Consider the following 23301-nt stretch of genomic DNA (forward strand, 5'->3'; position numbering starts at 1 on the left):
TATTCATAAATGTACACAAAATACTAAGTGTAATTTTTAAAAGATGAAAGAAAAAAGTTGCTTTCATCAGATATAACATAAAAAATAAGTATTACATATACTAGTATTGTATTTAGCGAGTATGAAGCCAAAATGATGGTGTGGAAAGTGTTGACCTTATCCCCTCCCCACCAACCGAAAAGAAGATATATTTTTGATGCTTTCAAAAGCAGCACATACAGATAATGGCTGTTTTCATTCAGTATATTATAAGACTGTATTCACATTTTTAAACATTTTAATTGCATACTATTTTAGACTGCATTTCGTTTGATGTGAATTGTTGTGAAAGCACAGTGTGGTAAACTGATGGTGTTTGATTGACTGGTCACAGTCCACATGGTCAGTGGATCTACGTATCTGTAGAAATATCACTTTTTACTCATTTTCACATTGCCTAATGTAATTATTCACAATTAGAAATAGCTTGATCTGAACAGGACACTTATTACTTTGTGAAGATGTTTTTACAAGTCACCTTATTACAGACAAGGTTAGTACCTAACTGATGGAAAATCTGTGTTCTTCAATTTGATCACTTGTTAATGTAACTTGTGTTTTAAATAACATACACAAAACTGCTGGTTGGTAGTTAAGTTACAAACTTTTCCCCAAGATGTATCAAATGCTAAGTCTGTTGTAGAGTTTTTATAGAGAATATTAAAGACTCCGTCTGTTATGAATTTTATAATCTTTATATAGTGTGGATATGAACTAGAATAAAATGCATCAGCGAAGCACTGACTAAAACTGTAGTGAGATGGTAGGGACTTAGATGTAGAGTATTGGTAGAGAATACCAAGAACTCCGTCTGTTATGATTCCTGGTTATTGTCTTTAATATATACACAAGTCTATTTTAACACTTTCCGACTGTTCTGATTGTTTTTCTGCTGTTGATATGCACTGCTGTCTGAATATCCGATAATGCACTTTGCAAGGATCTTTTCGTCCTTGGGTCCAGTGGACTACCATACACACATTGTGCTAAATATTGTATACAAAGATGAATTCCATCAATATAATATCAGTGGACACGACAATCTTTGTCACTTAACATAGAAGTGGGTATACTCAGTGTATAGTTATAGCTTCGGCTAATGAAGGCTTGCTGTGTACACGACAATCGTACTTTGTGGGGAATTGCAGTGTAAGGTCACCACCTGGGCTACAGCTAGTCTTTATATAACAGTAATATGGGGATGTCAGTTTTCAAATATTAATAATATAGAATGAAGCATAACTAGGGTGGCGGGACTTAGCTTAGATGGTTGAATACTCGCTTGAGGTGCTGGATCGAACCACCTCAGTGGATCCTATTCAGCTGATTGGGTTTTTTTCTCATTCCAATCAGTACACCACAACTGATCAAAGGCTGTGGTATTTGCTTTCCTGTCTGTGGGAAAGTGCTTATAAAAGATCCCTTGCTGCATTACAATAAATGTAGCGGTTTGCCTCTCTAAGACTACATGTCAAAATTACCAAATGTTTCACATCCAATAGCCGATGATTAATTAATCAATGTGCTCTAGTGGTGTCATTAAACAATTTTAATTTTTTTAAACATACATGGAGCAGTCAAAAATGATATGGCTACAATAAGCAGACATTTTCCCTGCCAGTGTGTAAGCAGGGCTGGACCTAGCCTAAATGTGTGTGTGTGTGTGTGTGTGTGTGTGCGTGCATGCGTGCGTGTCAGTACTAGTAGAATCAGAGGTATATAATGGAAGAACTTCTTCAGCTGGACAAAATCTTTACACAAACACACACACACACATACACACACACACACACAGATACACACACAGACAGACACACAGACATACATACATACATTGAACTAAAAAGGTTGGCACAAAAAGCCCAACCTACAAGACTGAAAATAACCTGCAGCTGTCAAAGCCGAGAAGACGGCCTGCTCAGTGCTAGGTTCCCAACACGCTCACTGATTAACAAATGTGAAATCCAGCCACAAACTTTACATGGCACTCTCAGAGAACACATTAAAACACTGGTTCAACTACCACATCACATTCAACTACAGAAAGTGGAAAAACAAACTAACTTTCCAAATATATATGAGAGCTGTAACACACATGCACGCGCGCGCACACACACACACACCGGAGGTTTGCAGCTTTGGCCAGTGCAGCCTATCTACTCTAAAGAATGGCTAACGATATGTGGAGAAGGAAACATTGTAAGATAAATTCTTGTGAAGTAACAATAGTCAAGTCAGTCTAAACTGCTGAAGTTGTTGCTGTGGCATTGTGATGTTCTGAAATTAAATACTAATATTAAGTACATATATTCCTGTATATGGTTAATAGAGATCAGTGTTGGTTTACACATTCAAGCAGCACCTTTGATGTTTTGTATATAAAGAGATATAACAAATGGGAAAACAATCCACGTATTCATGTTTGTCTAAACAATGTAATTAAAAGTGATTATCTTGACAGTGTCTTGTTTGTTTTCAAAATGGTTATATTTAATTACTTTGTTTTAAATTAATTCCACACATAATAATTATAATCTGAATGGAAAATGTTTATGTAAGTTACATTTGTAGATGTACTTGGTGTAAAATGACCAGGAAATGTAGATGTATACATACAAGTACAGTTTTGCCAATTATAATTTTGAAAATTGATTAGTTTGTGCCATTCAGCAATTATACATTTGACATTTTTATACACCCTCATAATATTTTGTAATGGTAAGACCCCCATCCCTGTCTTAAAATGATGTAATGCTTGTCAATACCTCCCATTTGGATTGTCATGACACAGTTTCACCAATATTATTGCATTTTTTGTTTGTATTTCTGCTAATTTGCTTTGGTAATAAATACAAGATAAAAAATCATCTATTAAATAACTAAATGGCAATTACTGGCTGCACATACTTTATGAATAAAACATAACTAAATGGCAATTACTGGCTGCACATACTTTATGAATAAAACATAACTAAATGGCAATTACTGGCTGCACATACTTTATGAATAAAACATAACTAAATGGCAATTACTGGCTGCACATACTTTATGAATAAAACATAACTACATGGCCATTACTGGCTGCACATACTTTATGAATAAAACATAACTACATGACCATTACTGGCTGCACATACTTTATGAATAAAAAATAACTACATGGCCATTACTGGCTGCACATACTTTATGAATAAAACATAACTACATGGCAATTACTGGCTGCACATACTTTATGAATAAAAAATAACTAAATGGCCATTACTGGCTGCACATACTTTATGAATAAAACATAACTAAATGGCAATTACTGGCTGCACATACTTTATGAATAAAACATAACTAAATGGCAATTACTGGCTGCACATACTTTATGAATAAAACATAACTACATGGCCATTACTGGCTGCACATACTTTATGAATAAAACATAACTACATGGCCATTACTGGCTGCACATACTTTATGAATAAAAAATAACTACATGGCCATTACTGGCTGCACATACTTTATGAATAAAACATAACTACATGGCAATTACTGGCTGCACATACTTTATGAATAAAAAATAACATTGTTTTGAAAATGTTATTTAACTCATGATAAAATTTCATTTCATTTAAATCTTATTTTTGTGTTTAAATCCAATTAAGGTTCAAGCATGTTGTCCTGGGCACACACCTCAGCTATCTGGGCTGTCTGTCCAGGACAGTGGGTTAGTTGTTAGTTGGTTAGTGGTTAGTGAGAAAGAAGAGGGTGTAGTGGCCTTACAACTACCCATTGAGACCTTAAGAACTTGCTCTGGGTTGGAGCCAGTAGCAGGCTGCGAACCCTGTACCTACCAGCCTATAGGCTGATGGTTTAACCACTGCACCACCGAGGCCAGTCATATGATAAACACCCCTCTTCCTCTTTGCATAATGTTTCATAATAAATCCGATGATGCTCCCTCTCTTGAGCATTATGCAATTGTTGAAGTTCATCTACAGATGATTGTCATAATGGACAATGAAAATGATACGATAAATTGTTGCAGATAATGTGAACGGATTACTCCTACAGTGTACTTGAAGGAATTGATGTAAATATGCTGAGATTTAAGGGGTTTTGTAATTAGAATGAAAAGAAACAAACAATGTAGTGGCGTTACACAGTCCTCACTTGGCCAAACCCAGCAACTACCAACCTTTTGTCTGATATCAATATTAACCTGCGTGATATCTTGTACAAATCATATCTGGATTAGGATTGGCCATGTACATATCTGGTACAGGTCATAGCAGGATTATGATTGCATGGCTGTGTACATATTTTAAAATTACATTTTAATTTCTTTTTATATTTATGTATATTTATAAATACAACTAGGTCAATTCTACTTAACGAATTAAAAACAAAAAATTGTAATTTGTTTAACACCAAACTAATTTACACATAACACATCTAAATCTATGGACTTTTTAAACATTCATTACTTTTCTTCAAATTAATTAATTCATATTTAATTCCTGTCTTGATATTAAGGACTATTAATATTGTATTATGTTGTACAGTCTTTATTCTTTTCTATATTACAATGGCAGCAAGCATACCATAATTATCATTAAAAAAAGATTGTAAATAGCATATGTGATTATAAACAGCAAAGATTATTTTTAAAAAGACATTATAAATGGGTATTAATGATTATAAATAAGACAAATTAGTGATTATGTTAAATGATTATAAATAAGACAAATTAGTGATTATGTTAAATGATTATAAATAAGACAAATTAGTGATTATGTTAAATGATTATAAATAATATCGGCATCTAATGGTTTATGATCTTTTCCCTGCTTGTTATTATTAAATCTGTATATAAAAGCATTTGTTATTATCTTACAGTACAGCACAAGAGAGAAACCCGGTGCTATGTACATTTCAATAATGTGTATTACTGTACACTGAGACATAGCTGTAGTTTACTATGTGTATTACTGTACACTAAACATAGCTGTAGTTTACTATGTGTATTACATTGAGGTACTGCTATACTTTTGTCACTGTAGTAGTATCACGGTGAACACTGCCTAGCTGGATCTATGAGTTATCCCGAATAAACTACTGGTTAAGACTCTTTTTATTATGTCACAGTACAGATTTGGCTGTATTGTCATTGTTATTTGTATTTAGTATTGCAATAAAAAAACAAAACAATTTTCATCAATCTTTTTATTATTTTTCCTGTTTTCAAGTAAATCTGTTTCATTTTATAGGAAGAGTATTAGATATATATCCATATCACTAGACCGTGAAGCGTAAATCCATTAAAAAAATTAACAGGCCAATATGTATTGGAAAGAAAGAAAGAGAAATGTTTTATTTAACGACACACTCAACACATTTTATTTACGGTAATATGGCGTCAGACATATGGTTAAGGACCACACAGATTTTGAGAGGAAACCGGATGTCGCCACTACATGGGCTACTCTTTCCGATTAGCAGCAAGGGATCTTTTATTTGCACTTCCCACATGCAGGATAGCACAAACCATGGCCTTTGTTGAACCAGTTATGGATCACTGGTCAGTGCAAGTGATTTACACCTACCCAATGAGCCTTGCGGAGCACTCACTCATGGTTTGGAGTCGATATCTGGATTAAAAATCCCATGCCTCGACTGGGATCCAAACCCAGTACCTACCAGCCTGTAGATTGATTGCCTAACCACGACGCCACCGATGCCGGTCACCAATATGTATTGATACATAGATGTTGAATAAAGTTATTTTTTTTTGTTTTTGATTGTCAAACATTGGTAAAAAAAATTTACCCCGATGAAATCTGCTACATTTTTCCATTGACAGCAAGGGATCTTTTATATGCTGTTTCCCGTAGACAGGACAGCACATACCATGGTGCACTGGTTGAGATGGAAAAAAATCCCAATCAGAGAATGGGTCCACTGAGGAGATTTGATCCTATGATGGAAGGACATCTGATGAGTGCTCTAACAACTGGGCTAGGGTGGACACATTGTTTTGCCCTTCCAACCAGTGCCCCACAACTAGTACATCAAGTTAAAGTTTGTTTTGTTTAACAACATCACTAGAGCACATTGATTTATTAATCATTGGCTATAGGATAACAAACATTTAGTAATTTTAACATTTGTCTTAGAGAGGAAACCTGCTACATTCTTCCATTAGTAACAAGGGATCTTTAAATATGCACCATCCAACAGACAGGATAGCACATATCATGACCTTTGATATAGCAGTCGGGGTGCACTGACTGGATCGAGAAATAGCCAAATGGGCCTACTGACGTGGAATGATCAGCACAAATCATGATTTAAAAATGATTTTAACCTATGAGCAAATTGAAAACTATGGTATGAGATCGCATTTAATTATGTCATAAATTATCTAGAGTTATCGGTCCTTGTGCATATCGGTTTTGGGACTTGTGCAAGTCGAGTTATGGTCATCTGTCAAAACATTTCATGTAAGTTTTGTTTCTGTCAGCGTTTATCCTTGATGTCTGTTTTATTGTATGAAGATAAAACTACAGATCATACGGTAATTGGCGTGGTACAGGGTTCCGGTGTTGATGAAATATGACTAGAAATCTGTCAACTAGTCGTGTGCCATCGTCCATGTTCCAACTCCCAAGTAATAACATGATGAATCGTATTTTGGCCACAGGTACCCCCCAACAGAAACCCCTACTACAAATACTATAATTACATATATATACTCTTTATTATATAACGTTACTATAACATATCTGACGTTATTGTTTGGGGATACCTGTGATTTTGGCAGCCTTCATGAATAATAATTAAATAGAAGTTTGGTGAAAATTCTAATGGATCTCTAAATTTTTATATTTTATTCTGTTATTACATGTAAACATTGTTTTTTGGGGAATGGTTGATGAAACGGGGAATGGCCTACGGGTGGAACACGTTCCACTATAATTCCAATGACTATGGTACAAAACGACCAAATTAAGTAGGCTACAGTATGAAATGACTTAGCTTGAGTGTCTTCTAGTGTTATTCTATTATATATGAGAATAATGCTAGATATGACTGTGTGTAATACTTCGGCAATCGTCGACCACCAAATGGTAGCAGGCATAACACTTAGGAGGAGCGTATTTCAGACACAGTAGCTGGCTACCATTTGCAGTCCTTGGTTGTTGAAAATTATAGGCAAGTGGAAAATCGCACACCACAGTATGCTAAGGTGAGTGAAAAATCACTTTCCAAAATAAATAAAATATGCAGTATAGCTGCGGTTGGATTTTGACTGGTACGTCTATGAAATTGTCTATTAAACCAGTATTTCCTGATTTGTTCAACAAAGAGAAATACCAATTTAATGACTGCATGAAAGCCACTGCCATGTTTTAAATTTTTGTTGTTTTAATAAAATGATTTTCCTATCAGCTAAATGAGCTATGAAAACTGTTGATTTTTTAAACAGTGGAAATAAATATACACATCTATTTTACGTTCGCCGTTTTTTTACACTTATCAGACTGAAATTATTTGTTCTGTACGAGCGCGATCGCACCCATGCACCTGCATTTGGTCATCGACGATTGCCGAAGTATTATACACAGTCCTATCTAGCGTTATTCCCATTTATAATAGAATAACGCTAGAGGACACTCGAGCTAGAAATGACCATGATACAAAATGACCATTGTATGAATTGACAAGCAACCATTCCAGTCACGGCAGACATTTACACATTGTTCTAGTTACTAGATCAGGGTTAGATCTTCGCCATTTTTTCAGGGTGTTAACAGGACTACCTGGCTTTCATTTCAGGTAGTCCCTTGAAGTTTCAGGTGGTCCATATTATGTAATAATTTGAAGTTAAAATATCTCTACGGTTTGTTATTTTGATAATTTAGTACTGGGTAAATCATTATGCATGTTCTGTACATACTATTAATAATTATAATATATCAATTCATAGTAAAACATATCGAATCAATATTCAGGCTGGAACTGACACTGGTATTATATCAAATTATGTTGCTTGACCTGTTAAATATGAACTAAAATGATTAGTACGCCTGCTACATTGCTCAGTGGCCTTGGTATTATTAGGGACATTTCTTCTCCCCGATCAGGACACCTAGATCTGAGCCTGTATATAAAATCTTTACAAGCCCCTCATCCCCCACATGCCCTGCAAATCACTTACTGTTATGTCATGCGAAACTGAAACATTCAACTATCTCTTCCAGTTGGGTTATGAATATTGCAACACAGTGAATAACAGATAAAGACAGAATAATTTAAAATATTTCTTTACAATAATACTATAGCTTATATTGTCTTAATAAAATATTTGTTAGCTATTATTGTAAAGAAATATTTAAAACTTTTTATTTTAACTCGAACGATCTGTTATTCATTGTGATTCGTTATTGATACACTGACTGTACTATGGCTGAAATATAGTGTAACTATGTGTAGACCAATTATAATTGGTTCAATCAAAACATTCTTTATATAACTCAGGGTTGGCCATATCCTAAAATTATCAATTGCCCGCCAGGCAAGTAACTCTCAAATTTCACTTGCCCACAAACAAATTACCTAGTCCCAAGACGTAAGCAGTTTAAATCAAAATTAAACTGTATGTTTCAAACAATTTCACATCACACAAAGCACTTGTAACCCCTGTATTACTAAATATGTTTGGGGGGTGCGACAGTCGCTGATTGATGCATAATTATTATATTGCTGAGAATGGTCAACTTCGCAGTCCTTTCATTCCGATGTGACGTTGGTTTATTAAACTACCATTGTATGAAAATGTGCGAGGTATCCCGTTATTTTCCAAATTCAAAATGATTGTATTTTGGCAGAAGACTGCATCAACTACAAAATGTGTAACTCACGCATGCTCAGTTTAGTCAGGATGCGGTAACATTTAAAAACAGTCACGTTAATTGCGATACAATTGTTTTCTGAACAAGCTTCTGTTTCTGCTGTTTGAAATAGGTTAGCATAGATCTACAAAACGTTTCATTTGTGCCAAATAAATTTAAAAATTCCAGGTGGTCCAACGGACTACGTGTTTGCAGGTTCAGGTAGTCCTGTTAATTTTCAGGTAGTCTCAGACTACCGGACTACCGTTAAGATCGAACCCTGTAGATGGTTAAAACTTGTCATATGTCAGTAAAGTCAAGAACATTACTTTATTCTTAAAATCTGATACAGGGCTTGAACTTAAGAATTTATCACCCACAGCAATTAAAAAAACAAAATGGCGTCAGTGAAGGAACAGCAGTATTGAGTATGTCGATGGTAATTTTTTAAAACAGGACTTTTGCAGCAAATAAACTTGACTGAAAGGTTATTTTTTTTATATGTACATGTAGTAAAATTTCTTCAATTTATGTCAGTAAACAAGAATTTATTATAAATGGAATCATGGACTACTAGCATACCGGTAAGCTAACATTTACCGGAACCTGGTGTTTCTGAGACGAAGTTGCCCAAGATTTCGGTGAATATGACATAAAAATTGTTTTATGGATGGCATTAAATTGTATACAGTGTTCTTGCTGGGTGAAAATTAAAGGAGGATGGTCGCGCGGCCTCCCCCACCCCACCAGTGTTCGAGATTAAAAGTTTTGGGCAGTATCCCAGTTGGATACTAACAATTCAAAATCTGGTATCCCACCTGAAAATTTAGTATCCCACTTAAATAAAATTCATAAATAACATAACAAACTTGGACAATACTGTTCTCGTTCCCAGTCTATTGCTACACCGCAATCGAAATCACGGAATTCGTGAAATTTGCAATCAAACGGAATTGGCAAAAAGAATTAATATTTAGCAGTAATCAGTAAGTGTTTCTGACATTACTAATGATAAACATACCAGCATCAATTTTCTGCAGATGTGGAATCAATATCTCAAATAAAATTTGAAGGGAGGAAACGTCCAACAAAAACAATAGCGACTTAGCGGTTCCCAGCATTAGACTGGGTACGAGTTGGGGGAGATATTGTTACGGCATAGCATTAGACTGAGTAAGAGCTCAAAAATATTGTTACTTAACTTCACCAGTAAATGACGACTTTCACTGTTTCAGCAAAAAATAAAAATGCAGGATTGAAAAACCCAAGAACCTTATGTGGTATCCCGGTGGGATACTGGGTTCTTGAAGTCTGGTATCCAAAATTAAATTCTGGTATCCCCGGGATACTGGGATACCGTTAATCTCGAACACTGCCCACCATTTCAAAAAAAAAAAAACCCCTTAAAACTCCACTGAAAAGCAAAAAAAAAAAAAAAAAAGGAACGATTGGTTACCGTATATCGTTGTGTGTTGGTCAACTTTATGGAAATACTTATCCCTTATTTTGCTCCTCTGTATCTGGTACTGAAAAGTTGGTACGATGTACAAACTTCCTTATCTTTTGTGCACTTAGTTAAAATGTAGTTCAGTTCGGTCTGACATTCACGGATATTTGTTTTGCTAAACCAATCAAAGTTTTAATATTATTATTTTAATACAGATTTTAATAAAGAGATTTTTTAAAGCGATTCCTTACTGTCGGATAAAATTTTTCTGTTCTTTTTATTTCCGTCTTCTTCGAGTGAATCGATCGCAATGATATTGCCAGCTGAAAAAAGTACCGGTAGTTGTTTTTTTGTAAAGGTGGGGTATATATTATTTGGCACCCAAGATAAATGATTTTAATAATGAACACTACCACTTACATTTTTATAAGCAGTGATACACACACAACCCCCCCCCCCCCTAATTTTTTTTTATACGTTTCTAATATTTTATAAGGAATTACTGAATAAACAAATGACAGTAAGTAAAAATCATCAGTTAAAACCAATTAAATCTGCAATTGAGGTTAAAATATTAGACACAAGTTAGCGGATACAAAAGACAGAATGACCATTCTGATCATGTGCCAAATAAGTGGGGGGGGTTTTCAGTTGGAGATTACCAAAATGATAAAAATAAAATATTTTCATTGCAAAAATAAAATATAACTTTTATTGTGTGTATCAAACATACAAATGGATACTGGTATATGGGACACAACAGAGGCTTTTAAAAAATAGTATTAAATTACGTTATTACATTACAGTAACTGCCGTAAGCTACTGAAGTTTTTTGTCAGTTTCGCTTTCATACACAATGCAGCTTGTTTCCTTTGATGTCCAATGTGCAGACTGATCGATGTTTTTCAGTGAAAAAAATCTGCATTTTGAAATAGCGGAGCTGGGTGCTGTAAATTATAACAGGATGCCGAAAAATAAAGATGGGCGCAGAAAAACAAATGGGGCTGCCAAACGTGAAAGGGGGCAGCATAACACGAAAGCGAGGAGGCAAAATGCAGTGAGACTGTATATTATGCAACAACACATGATACGCACATGACTAAATATAGTTCCATCGCGTGGTACTAACTAAACGCCAATTAACTCCAACCAGAACCCAAATGCTAGTGTTAAATACTGGCAGATAATGTTCATAAACATTTATACATTTTGCCTTTGGTGAGGAGCTTTACTGACAGTAGTAATTTTTATCCGGGGGCACAAATGTGCCACCCCCAACTTATGGCAGTTTATATAACATCACTGACGGCAATTCTCGTTGTTGCCGCTGTCAGGGCTAGCTCTGGCACTCGCCAAATTCACCATTTGCACATTTTGAAAGCATTTGGCAAATTTTACTTTCATTTGGCGTTATTATTTTATGTAATAACTGACATTTTTTAGAAAATAACTTGATTTCTGCTATTTTTGAAGTTTAATGGACAATTTGGCGAAATATTTTGCTCACCCAGAGCTAGCCCTGCACTGTTAAGTTAGAGCCCTGTGCTATATCTACAACTTGTACAATATCTATATTGCTGCTCGTAGAGTGAATCAGTCATTTCATACCATGTGCCATTTTGAGACCAAGAGCCTGAGGTTTGATAAAATTGACGTTCTACCTTGCCTAGCATACAAGTCTGCATGGCTGGTAAAAATAATTTCTTTAAAAATTAATATCTTTTAACTGTATTTTCTGGTGACTGCTTATTATGAGTATATTTATTTACTTTCAAAATCATTTGCATGGGAAAATGTGGCTGCTTTTGTCAGGTGACCCCTGATTACAAGTGACTGCTAGGGCAGGTTTGACTGTATTTATAACATATGCTGTCTGTATGGATATAAGGAAGAAAATGTTTTATTTAGCGATGCACTCAATGCATTTTATTTATGGTTATATGGTTAAGGACGACACATATAATGAGAGAGGAAACCTGCTGTCGCCACTTCATGGGCTAGTCTTTTTGATTACCAGCAAGGGATCTTTTATATGCACCATCCCAAAGACAGGGTAGTACATACCACAGCCTTTGATATGCCAGTCATGGTGCACTGGCTGGGATGAGAAATAGCTCAATGGACCCACCAACCCCAGACTAACTGTGCATCGAGCGAGCACTTTACCACTGGGCTACGTCCCGCCCCGCCCCCGTATGGATATAAAAAACAAGAACCAAAACAAATGCTGTGCATTAGTAATTGTTTTCAAGCTTTATTAATCATTTCCAAGTTTACTTCATATATAATGCTACATATGTATTTAACAAAACTGATACCTCACATGTAATTGTGAGAGCAATGATAGTATTTGCGAAACATTTAGTGAATCTTGTTCTGTTGGAGATGCACAGGAATCTATATGGGACGTTAAGTTTTGAAACCAAAAATATGCACTGCATACGCGATACCATGCATTTCATATAATGCTTGGCCATTTTTACCCTAATTATTTCATACTGCTGTAAAATACAGATTATTGAAGAAGCTTGTGTGTCATACTGATTTTATGAAACGAGTGTCAAGATTTTTGTGTTGCATGAGTGAGAGCGAGGGTATAATATGAATACTGACACAAGTTTTGTAAAATCATTATGACCCCTGTAATAATTTCTTTAATATCCATATTATTATTATTTTTAATCAGCCTCGGTGGCGTCATGGTTAGGCCATTGGTCTACAGGCTGGTAGGTACTGGGTTCAGATCCCAGTTGAGGCATGGGATTTTTAATCCAGATACCGACTCCAAACCCTGAGCGAGTGCTCCGCAAGCCTCAATGGGTAGGTGTAAACCACTTGCACCGACCAGTGATCCATAACTGGATCAACAAAGGCCATGGTTTGTGCTATCCTGCCTGTGGGAAGCGCAAATAAAAGATCCCTTGCTGCCTGTTGTAAAAAGAGTAACCTATGTGGCGACAGCGGGTTTCCTCTAAAAAAAACAGTGTCAGAATGACCATATGTTTGACGTCCAATAGCCGATGATAATATAAAAAAATCATTGTGCTCTAGTGGCTTCGTTAAATAAAACAAACTTTACTTTATTTTGTTTTATGAATAACAAGGCCCGTCTCAAAATGTTTCGACCACAACTAGGAGACGCCAAAATTACGTCATATTTCACATGCAGAGTCTTTACACTTGTTATGTATGATTGTGTATATATGTATGCTTCGTATGATTTTTATTAACTGGCTATGTTGACCCACGTGGATAATAAAGCTTATTATGTACCATAGTGATAATCATTTCGGATGGCATATAGCTTATAAAACAGTCATTAGCACAATGGTGTGGTTTGTAAGGTAATATGTAGAGGATAACAAACTCGCTACCAGTTATTATCAAATTTATGTCCCAACTGAAATAATAGTGAGTGACAAATGAAAATTATTTAACGAAGAACATAAATTTGATAATAACTGGTACCGGGTTTGTTATTCTATTTATTACCTCATCTATTTTTACTCTCTAAAAGCTTTTATTTTCACAATTATGCACCTACGTGTATAGAAATTATATAAACCACTTTACACACTGTTCTGAGTACATGTAATGCTATAACTTTGTAATTTAATCACATTCATAGATCATTTTCGAAAAACAAAAGTTCTCTTTTCTTCTGCTAATAAATCTATAATGAATTGCATTAAAATTACATTTTGTTATAAATTTATCACCCAAAAGAGAGCCGTAAATGCAAACTCTTTAAACTACATGCCGTCATTTTGTGTCTTTGCCAAATCGTGATGACGTCATATTTAATACTGACATGGTCATTGGTTTGTAAGCGTCAAATCGTCCAACAGTATTGTTCATTAGACCAATGCAGAATATTTCTCTCTCAGAAAATATGGAAAATATTTTCCCTGTTCTGAGTGACCGCTGGGATAATAATATTTTCCCTGTTCTGATTGACCGCTGGGATAATAATATTTTCCCTGTTCTGAGTGACCGCTGGGATAATAATGTTTTCCCTGTTCTGAGTGACCGCTGGGATAATAATACTTTGCAAGGGCGGAACTCTAGCCCAGTGGTAAAGTGCTCACTTGATGCGCAGTCGGTCTGGGATCGATCCCCGTCGGGCTATTTCTCGCTCCAGCCACTGCCAGTACACCACGGTTGGTATATCAAAGGCTGTGGTATGTGTTATCCTGTCTGTGGGATGGTGCATATAAAACATCCCTTGCTTCTTATCGAAAAAAGTAGCCTGTGAAGTGGCGACAGCGGGTTTCTTCTCTCAATATCTTTGTGGTCCTTAACCATATGTCTGACGCCATATAACCGTAAATAAAATGTGTTGAGTGCGTCGTTGAATAAAACATGTCTTTCTTTTTACTGTTCTCAAATCATATCTGACATATTTATTTTTATATTGTGGTATGGAAAGATAGTGGTATGAAGTGGCTTTTTGCAATGGTAAAAAATAATTATGGTACAAAACAAATTAATTAGACAATGGTATGAATTGACCTAATTAGACAATGGTATGAATTGACCTAATTAGACAATGGTATGAATTGACCTAATTAGACACTGGTATGAATTGACCTAATTAGACACTGGTATGAATTGACCTAATTAGACAATGGTATGAATTGACCTAATTAGACAATGGTATGCATTGACCTAATTAGACAATGGTATGCATTGACCTAATTAGACAATGGTATGCATTGACCTAATTAGACAATGGTATGAATTGACCTAATTAGACAATGGTATGAATTGACCTAATTAGACACTGGTATGAATTGACCTAATTAGACAATGGTATGAATTGACCTAATTAGACAATGATATGAATTGACAGGCAGCCGGAAGACTTGGTTGTAGGATTGAAGCCCCTTGGGAAACTCATTCTCATATTGGTTTTTTCTATCAAACTGAACCAGTGCACTACTATTTATATATCAAAGGCAGTGGTATGTACTGTTCTGTCTGTGTGAAAGTGCATTTAAAAATCCCTTGCTGCTATGGGAAAAATGTAGGTTTCATCTAAAACTGTCAGAATTATAACAAATGTTTGACATCCAGTAGTGAATGAAAGTAAATCAATATGCTCAGTGGTGTCATTAAATAAAACAAGCTTTAACTTGTAATGTAATGTGTTTGTATATATCCAGGGGTTTATTTCAAAAATTTGACTTGACACCCATGGCTTTGACTTTGGAAATTTTAGCGTTTTTTACAAAATGTTGGAAATTTTCAGTTTCATTTAAAAAAACATCTTAGTAAATTAAGCCTTGTTAGAATCAAAAAGACTAATATTATACATAAATACTTGTATTTAATCAAATTAATATCTAGTCTTTATGTATTGTTTTCAGAATATGCCTTTATATAATAATAAAAAAAGATAATTATTTACATTGATTGAGAATTTTTTACTCCAAAATTGGGAATAAAAAACAACTTAGCTTTTGAGGAATGGTGGGGAATGGTGCCGATTATCGGAGTCTAGAAACATAGGTGATAAAACCCTGATATCATATATCTATCTCAGTGATAATAAGTCCGTCACTAAATGTTGTGTATCTGTGAATGGGAATTGCACATTTGATAAAGTTGACATAATCTACAAGCTACAGTGTTGTATTTTGTGATGACCTGTGTGGGTTACCAGAGAATATGTTATGATTAGGGGTTTTGCTACGTCTAAGGTAAATGTAGACTGCCACAGTGAACTGATTAATGTAACATAGTCCTAATAATAATATACTACTCAAAAGAATTTAAGGGTCAGACAATATTTTCGACATTATTTTCTGAATGTCAATTATATTAGCTAGACCATAATGTCACGCATGGTATTGTTCCATTTTGACGAAAGTGGGTCTAAGCAACCCATAAATGAATTAAAATCCACTGTCATTGACACTGTCGACTAGTTCTAATGGCGAAAACATGCTTACATTTGCACGTAAATTAGGGCGAAAGCGAAAGGTCTGCTAAGTGCCCATAACTTGCTTTTTCACAAAGTGCTTCATTTGCACGCTTTGCATGTGTATTCCATGTTCCCAATGCTGAATTTCCGTATAATTGGAGCTTGCATTCGTGTACAGTGCACACTCCAAATTCGACAATGGTACGACTTCAACTGACTATCGAAGATCGAGGAAGGGCTATTGCTTGGCTTCAGGATGGCAATACGCAAAGAAATGTTGCTCTGAGGCTTGGTGTCAGTCAGAGTGTCGTTGGCCGACTGTGGCAACGGTACCAAGTAACGAATTCTGTTCGAAATCGTCCACGTTCGGGAAGAACCCGAAGCACTACAAATAGAGAGGACCGCTACATCATCAGTATGGCTCTACGTCAATGCACAACCACTGCATGCCGATTACGTGACAATCTGCGGACTGCGACTGGAACTCGAGTGTCTGATCAAACCATACGCAATCGTCTGAGAGCCAATAATCTACGCTGCCGTCGCCAGGCTGTTCGACCACCACTCCTACCACGTCACAGAACGGCCAGACGTCACTGGTGCACGCTTCATCTGCGGTGGCAACGTGTTCATTGGGGTCAAGTGATGTTCACTGATGAGTCCAGGTTTAGTCTCCAGTTCAACGACGGTCGGGTTTGTGTCTACAGACGTCCCGGGGAGCGCTTTGCTGACGTTAACGTTAGACAACATCACCGGTTCGGTGGTGGCAGCGTCATGGTGTGGGGCGGCATCTCTATCCACCACAGGACCCCCCTCTATGTGGTGGATGGCAATCTGAATGGAATCCGCTATCTGAATGAGATTATCCGGCCGTTGGTTCTCCCAGGCCTTCAGCAGATTGGCGGCGGGGCAGTTCTGCAGGATGACAATGCCAGACCCCACCGCGCCACCGGGTGGTAACGGACTTTCTCAGACAACAAGGTATCGCCAGGATGGATTGGCCAGCATATTCACCTGACTTGGCCCCAATAGAGAACGCCTGGGACGAATTAGGCAGGAGAGTTCGGGATAACCATGCCTCTCCGGCCAACCTTCATGATCTGGGTCAACTTCTTATGGCAGAGTGGCAGGCCATTCCCCAAGAGTTCTTCAGACGTCTGATCAACAGCATGAGGCAACGATGTGTCGAGTGTATTCGCGCCAGGGGTGGATTCACACACTATTAAACGAATGTTCTAATGTGTAAAATCCATGTTTGACAACCTTCAACTTTGACAGCATGTCATGTGACTTTCTTGTGTACAGTGACGTTTATTTGTGGTTTTTTGTAAATATGGAACAATAAATACATTTTTTGGTGTAGTTTACATCATCAATCTAATACACTCTGAAACTTATTTGGTTATAAATTTTTGACCCTTAAATTCTTTTGAGTAGTATATATATACTGATGGAAAGAAATAAGGGAACACATTGAATTGTAGACCAAATTTAATTCACTACTAGCATAATAATGTCTGTATTTCATACCAAGTTGTAATGTGGGATTGAATGTCTGTAGTGTTGAATGTGCTGCCTATATGTTCCCAGTCAACTTCTGACAATATCAATTGATTTTTGATGCAGTCATTATTTCTTGATGCTATCTGTGTGATCCTTTATTTCTTTCCATTAGTATACTTTAATACTAGTATACACTGGGCTCTGACTAAACTGAATTCAAGCCTGGGGACTGGTGAATTTACCAGTATGTGCTGGATTACACCAGTGTCACCCTAATTACTCTCACTAAATGGGACTATGAGATCATGCCAGTTCACAGTCAAAATTCCGATTACACATTTGCCAAGTAGGACAGGGTCTACTATATATATGACAAGTATTTTTGTTGTAGTCAGTGTTTCTGCCAGAAAGAAATTGTGGGGTATGGTGCTATGGAATTGAATGTAGCCACAGTCAACAGATAGTATGGGGGGGGGGGGGGGGGGGCCCTCCCCTAGAAAGAAAATGGGTTAGGGTTAGGGTTAAGAAAATTGTACAGTAATGATTGAGTAATTAATTTTGTCAAAATGTTAACTTAAAAAGAAATATTCTGCAAAAATATTTGAGTATGGCTACATACCTGTTTTACCCTCTGGCAGAAACCCTGGTATTAACTTTTGTCCTTTTATTTGCAGATGACTGCAAGGTCACCGTGACAAAGCACAGTTTGAAAATGACATTTTAAAAACCACTTTGTTTCATTTTGGTATTGGAAATACCAGGTGCACTTCGTTCATTGTAAGTGAGTGGAAAAGGAAACCAGAGGACAAAATGGCTGGTGCTAAGCTCTCAGTGAATGAAACGGACATCATCAAGCTGATTTGTGAGTTTCTTCAGAAGCGATCTCTCAACATCTCGCTGCTTTCCATCGAGAGAGAGACGGGTGTGATCAACGGCAGCTACTCCGATGACATGCTCTTCTTACGACAGCTCATTCTCGACGGACAGTGGGACGATGTCATATATTTCATCCAGCCACTCACATCTTTTGACACATTTCCACTTCAAAAGTTTCAGTTTATTATCATGAAGCATAAATACCTGGAACTGCTGTGCATTAAGTCTGAGCCGAACGTGATGCAGGATTACGACTTCACTCTGAACGAGGTTGTCAAGTGTTTGGTTGTCCTGGAGAACCTTTGTCCTTCAAAGGAAGAGTACAACAATCTGTGTTACCTTCTGTCGTTACCGCGCCTCTCAGACCACATTGACTACCAGAACTGGAACCCAAGCAATGCTCGAGTGCAGTGTTTTAAGGACTGTTTTCCGCTGGTAGAGAAGTTTTTGCCCATTGACAAGAAGGGTGACCCGAAGTACCTGATGGCCCAGAATGACCGTCTGCTACAGCTCGTTCTCAAGGGCTTGCTCTATGAGTCGTGCATCGACTTCTGCCAGCAGCAGGCGACTAGCGGCGATTGTAAAATCAACTTCCCGGGCGTACTCAACAATGCACGATATACTGACGCCGATCTCAGTTGTCTACTTTCATGGCTGCAGAGAATACCACATGAAACATTTTCATGTTCATTTGATCAGCAGGCGCTGAACATCGAAGTCCGGCCATTTGCCAAGCCGTCACTTGAAGCGTCGTGGTCGGAGCAGATTCTGTTGACACCGATAAAACCGAAGATGTTTCCACACTCGGCCATACCAGCGACGCGGCCCAGATCAGCAGAGATGATGACTCGCTCCCTGAACCCTCAGTTTGATGGTCTGTCCTGTGGGCTGTGGCAGAGCAGGAGAGACAACATGAATACTTCGATGGAATCTACAGCCCTATCGTTGTCCGTGGCTCCTATAAACATCCTGAACCAGTCGGTGGAGCAACTGTTTTCCACTGGTGAAATAATAGAAACGCATGCTTCCATCAGTGAAGAGAGCAAGTTTTCTCCGAGGCTGTCTGATGTTTTGAAGACTCCCCCGAGAAGCGCAACACCTCCATCAAGGCATCACGGCTCCAGACAGCAGCAAGGACAGTCGGCAGTGACCATGACTCCCCCACAGTCGTCGTCCCCGTCTCGGAGTGTAACCATGGCATCACGAGCGTCTGACAGCTCTGTGGGTTCTATGGGTTCTCTCGACACAGTGCCTGACTCGACGAGTAAGCTGTATAAGGAGTACCAACGTCAGCGCAGCCGGCTCGAGGAGCAGCTCAAGCGGCAGGCGATGGAGCGCGCACTTGTCCAGAAGGAGCTGCAGGAGATAGAACTGAAGCAGAAGACTCTCTCCATCGACAACCGTTACAATGACGAGAATGAGGAGGAGCAGTTAACGCCCAGCATCATGTCCAGCGTCAAGATGTCAGATCACTTTGTACAAGGTAGGTTCTTCCAGTTGTTAGTTTAGTGTCAGATCACAGGTTCTTCCAGTTGTTAGTTTAGTGTCAGATCACTCTGTACAAGGTAGGTTCTTCTAGTTGTTACTTTAGTGTCAGATCACTCTGTACAAGGTAGGTTCATCCATTTGTTAGTTTAGTGTCAGATCACTCTGTACAAGGTAGGTTCATCCATTTGTTAGTTTAGTGTCAGATCACTCTGTACAAGGTAGGTTCATCCATTTGTTAGTTTAGTGTCAGATCACTTTGTACAAGGTAGGTTCATCCAGTTGTTAGTTTAGTGTCAGATCACAGGTTCATCCAGTTGTTTAGTGTCAGATCACTTTGTACAAGGTAGGTTCTTCCAGTTGTTAGCTTAGTGTCAGATCACTCTGTACAAGGTAGGTTCATACATTTGTTAGTTTAGTGTCAGATCACAAGGTTCATACAGTTGTTAGTTCAGTGTCAGATCACTCTGTACAAGGTAGGTTCTTCCATTTGTTAGTTTAGTGTCAGATCACTTTGTACAAGGTAGGTTCTGCCAGTTGTTAGTTTAGTGTCAGATCATTTTGTACTAGGTAGGATCTTCAGTTGTTACTTTAGTGTCAGATCACTTTGTACAAGGTAGGTTCATCCAGTTGTTAGTTTAGTGTCAGATCACAGGTTCATCCAGTTTAGTTTAGTGTCAGATCACTCTGTACAAGGTAGGTTCTTCCAGTTGTTGGTTTAGTGTCAGATCACTCTGTACAAGGTAGGTTCTTCCGGTTGTTAGTTTAGTGTCAGATCACTCTGTACAAGGTAGGTTCTTCCAGTTGTTAGTTTAGTGTCAGATCACTTTGTACAAGGTAGGTTCATCCAGTTGTTAGTTTAGTGTCAGATCACTTTGTACAAGGTAGGTTCTTCCAATTGTTAGTTTAGTGTCAGATCACTCTGTACGAGGTAGGTTCATCCAGTTGTTAGTTTAGTGTGAGATCACTCTGGACAAGGTAGGTTCTTCCAGTTGTTAGTTTAGTGTCAGATCACAGGTTCATCCAGTTGTTAGTTTAGTGTCAGATCACTTTGTACAAGGTAGGTTCTTCCAGTTGTTAGTTTAGTGTCAGATCACAGGTTCATCCCGTTGTTAGTTTAGTGTCAGATCACTTTGTACAAGGTAGGTTCTTCCAGTTGTTAGTTTAGTGTCAGATCACTTTGAACAAGGTAGGTTCTTCCAGTTATTAGTTTAGTGTCAGATCACTCTGTACAAGGTAGGTTCTTCCAGTTGTTAGTTTAGTGTCAGATAACTTTGTACAAGGTAGGTTCACCCAGTTGTTAGTTTAGTGTCAGATCACAGGTTCATCCAGTTGTTAGTTTAGTGTCAGATCACGGGTTCATACAATTGTTAATTTAGTGTCAGATCACTTTGTACAAGGTAGGTTCTTCCAGTTATTAGTTTAGTGTCGGATCACTTTCTACAAGGTAGGTTCTTCCAGTTGTTAGTTTAGTGTCAGATCACTTTGTACAAGGTAGGTTCTTAAAAGTTGTTTAGTGTTGGATCACAGGTTCATCCAGTTGTTAGTTTAATGTCAGATTACTTTGTACAAGGTAGGTTCTTCCAGTTGTTAGTTTAGTGTCAGATCACTTTGTACAAGGTAGGTTCATCCAGTTGTTAGTTTGGTACAAGGTAGGTTCTTCCAGTTGTTAGTTTAATGTCAAATCACTTTGTACAAGGTAGGTTCTTCCAGTTGTTAGTTTAGTGTCAGATCACTTTGTACAAGGTAGGTTCTGCCAGTTGTTAGTTTAATGTCAGATTACTTTGTACAAGGTAGGTTCTTCCAGTTGTTAGTTTAGTGTCAGATCACTTTGTACAAGGTAGGTTCATCCAGTTGTTAGTTTGGTACAAGGTAGGTTCTTCCAGTTGTTAGTTTAATGTCAAATCACTTTGTACAAGGTAGGTTCTTCCAGTTGTTAGTTTAGTGTCAAATCACTTTGTACAAGGTAGGTTCTGCCAGTTGTTAGTTTAGTGTCAGATCACTTTGTACAAGGTAGGTTCTTCCAGTTGTTAGTTTAGTGTCAGATCACTTTGTACAAGGTAGGTTCATCCATTTGTTAGTTTAGTGTCAGATCACTTTGTACAAGGTAGGTTCATCCAGTTGTTAATTTGGTACAAGGTAGGTTCTTCCAGTTGTTAGTTTAGTGTCAGATCACTTTGTACAAGGTAGGTTCTTCCAGTTGTTAGTTCAGTGTCAGATCACAGGTTCATCCAGTTGTTAGTTCAGTGTCAGATCACTTGGTACAGGTTTGAATCCAGTCTTAATTAGTTTTTAAATTTGTTGTAATGTAATATGTTTTGTCTATCTATTGTAATCTTATTCAGTTAACACATTTATTAATTTGCTTATTTACTGTAAAGTGTATTTATTTTCAAATATTTCTGTTGGTTGTTGTAACTTTCCACTACGTTTTGATTTTGTTTCATTGATAGTGTTCACTCTAAACTGTTCTTCAGTTGCTTTTTGTAAATTCACTGACTTGTTTTACTCCCAAGAGCTGAGCATGTTAGCATCTTGTCAGTTTGACCATGGTGTCATCATTCTCATCAGCTGAATTTTGCTGTCAGATAGAAACAGTGATAATGGCAGAACTAAGGATGACGACGGTCACTTTTTGCACCCTTTTTTTGGATTCATACACAATAAATATAGCATACCTATAATTTCCTTCTATTCCATATTTCGTAAAAGTAGGATCTCCACGAGTCTTGAGTACTCGAGGATCAAACTCAGCCCAGATCCGAGTACCCGACACTTACACTAGATAATAATGAGACTAAGGAATAAAGTAAAATATTGGACTTGAGTACTCGAGGACCAAACTCGACCCGGATCCAAATACCCGACACTTATACTAGATAATAATGAGACTAAGGAATAAAATAAAATATTGAACTTGAGTACTCGAGGATCAAACTCGACCCGGATCCGAGTACCTGACACTTACACTAGATAATAATGAGACTAAGGAATAAAATAAAATATCATTATGCATCTTAATTCCAGCACTGAACATGGATGCCAAATCATGCCATTGTACATTAAATTATTACATTCCACACATTCAACTTTTGTTTTCTCTCACTGTCTCATAACCCTATAATGTAACTGGTGGCAAGCATGTG

General features: G+C 37.3%; 1 protein-coding gene across 3 annotated transcripts in view; it reads left to right on the forward strand.

Moving 5' to 3' along the window:
• The first annotated feature begins 6463 nt into the window (after positions 1 to 6463).
• Positions 6464 to 23301, forward strand: part of LOC121383365 (WD repeat-containing protein 47-like) — a 59016-nt gene continuing 42178 nt past the window's right edge. For all 3 annotated transcript variants that reach the window (XM_041513349.1, XM_041513350.1, XM_041513351.1), the window contains exons 1-2: positions 6464 to 6527; positions 18469 to 20153. In XM_041513349.1, coding sequence (XP_041369283.1) covers positions 18605 to 20153 — 1549 coding nt within the window. In that variant the 5' untranslated portion in view covers positions 6464 to 6527; positions 18469 to 18604. The remainder of the gene's footprint in view (positions 6528 to 18468; positions 20154 to 23301) is intronic.

Source organism: Gigantopelta aegis, chromosome 10, assembly GCF_016097555.1.
Source record: "Gigantopelta aegis isolate Gae_Host chromosome 10, Gae_host_genome, whole genome shotgun sequence".
In the NCBI taxonomy this organism is placed as follows: domain Eukaryota; kingdom Metazoa; phylum Mollusca; class Gastropoda; order Neomphalida; family Peltospiridae; genus Gigantopelta; species Gigantopelta aegis.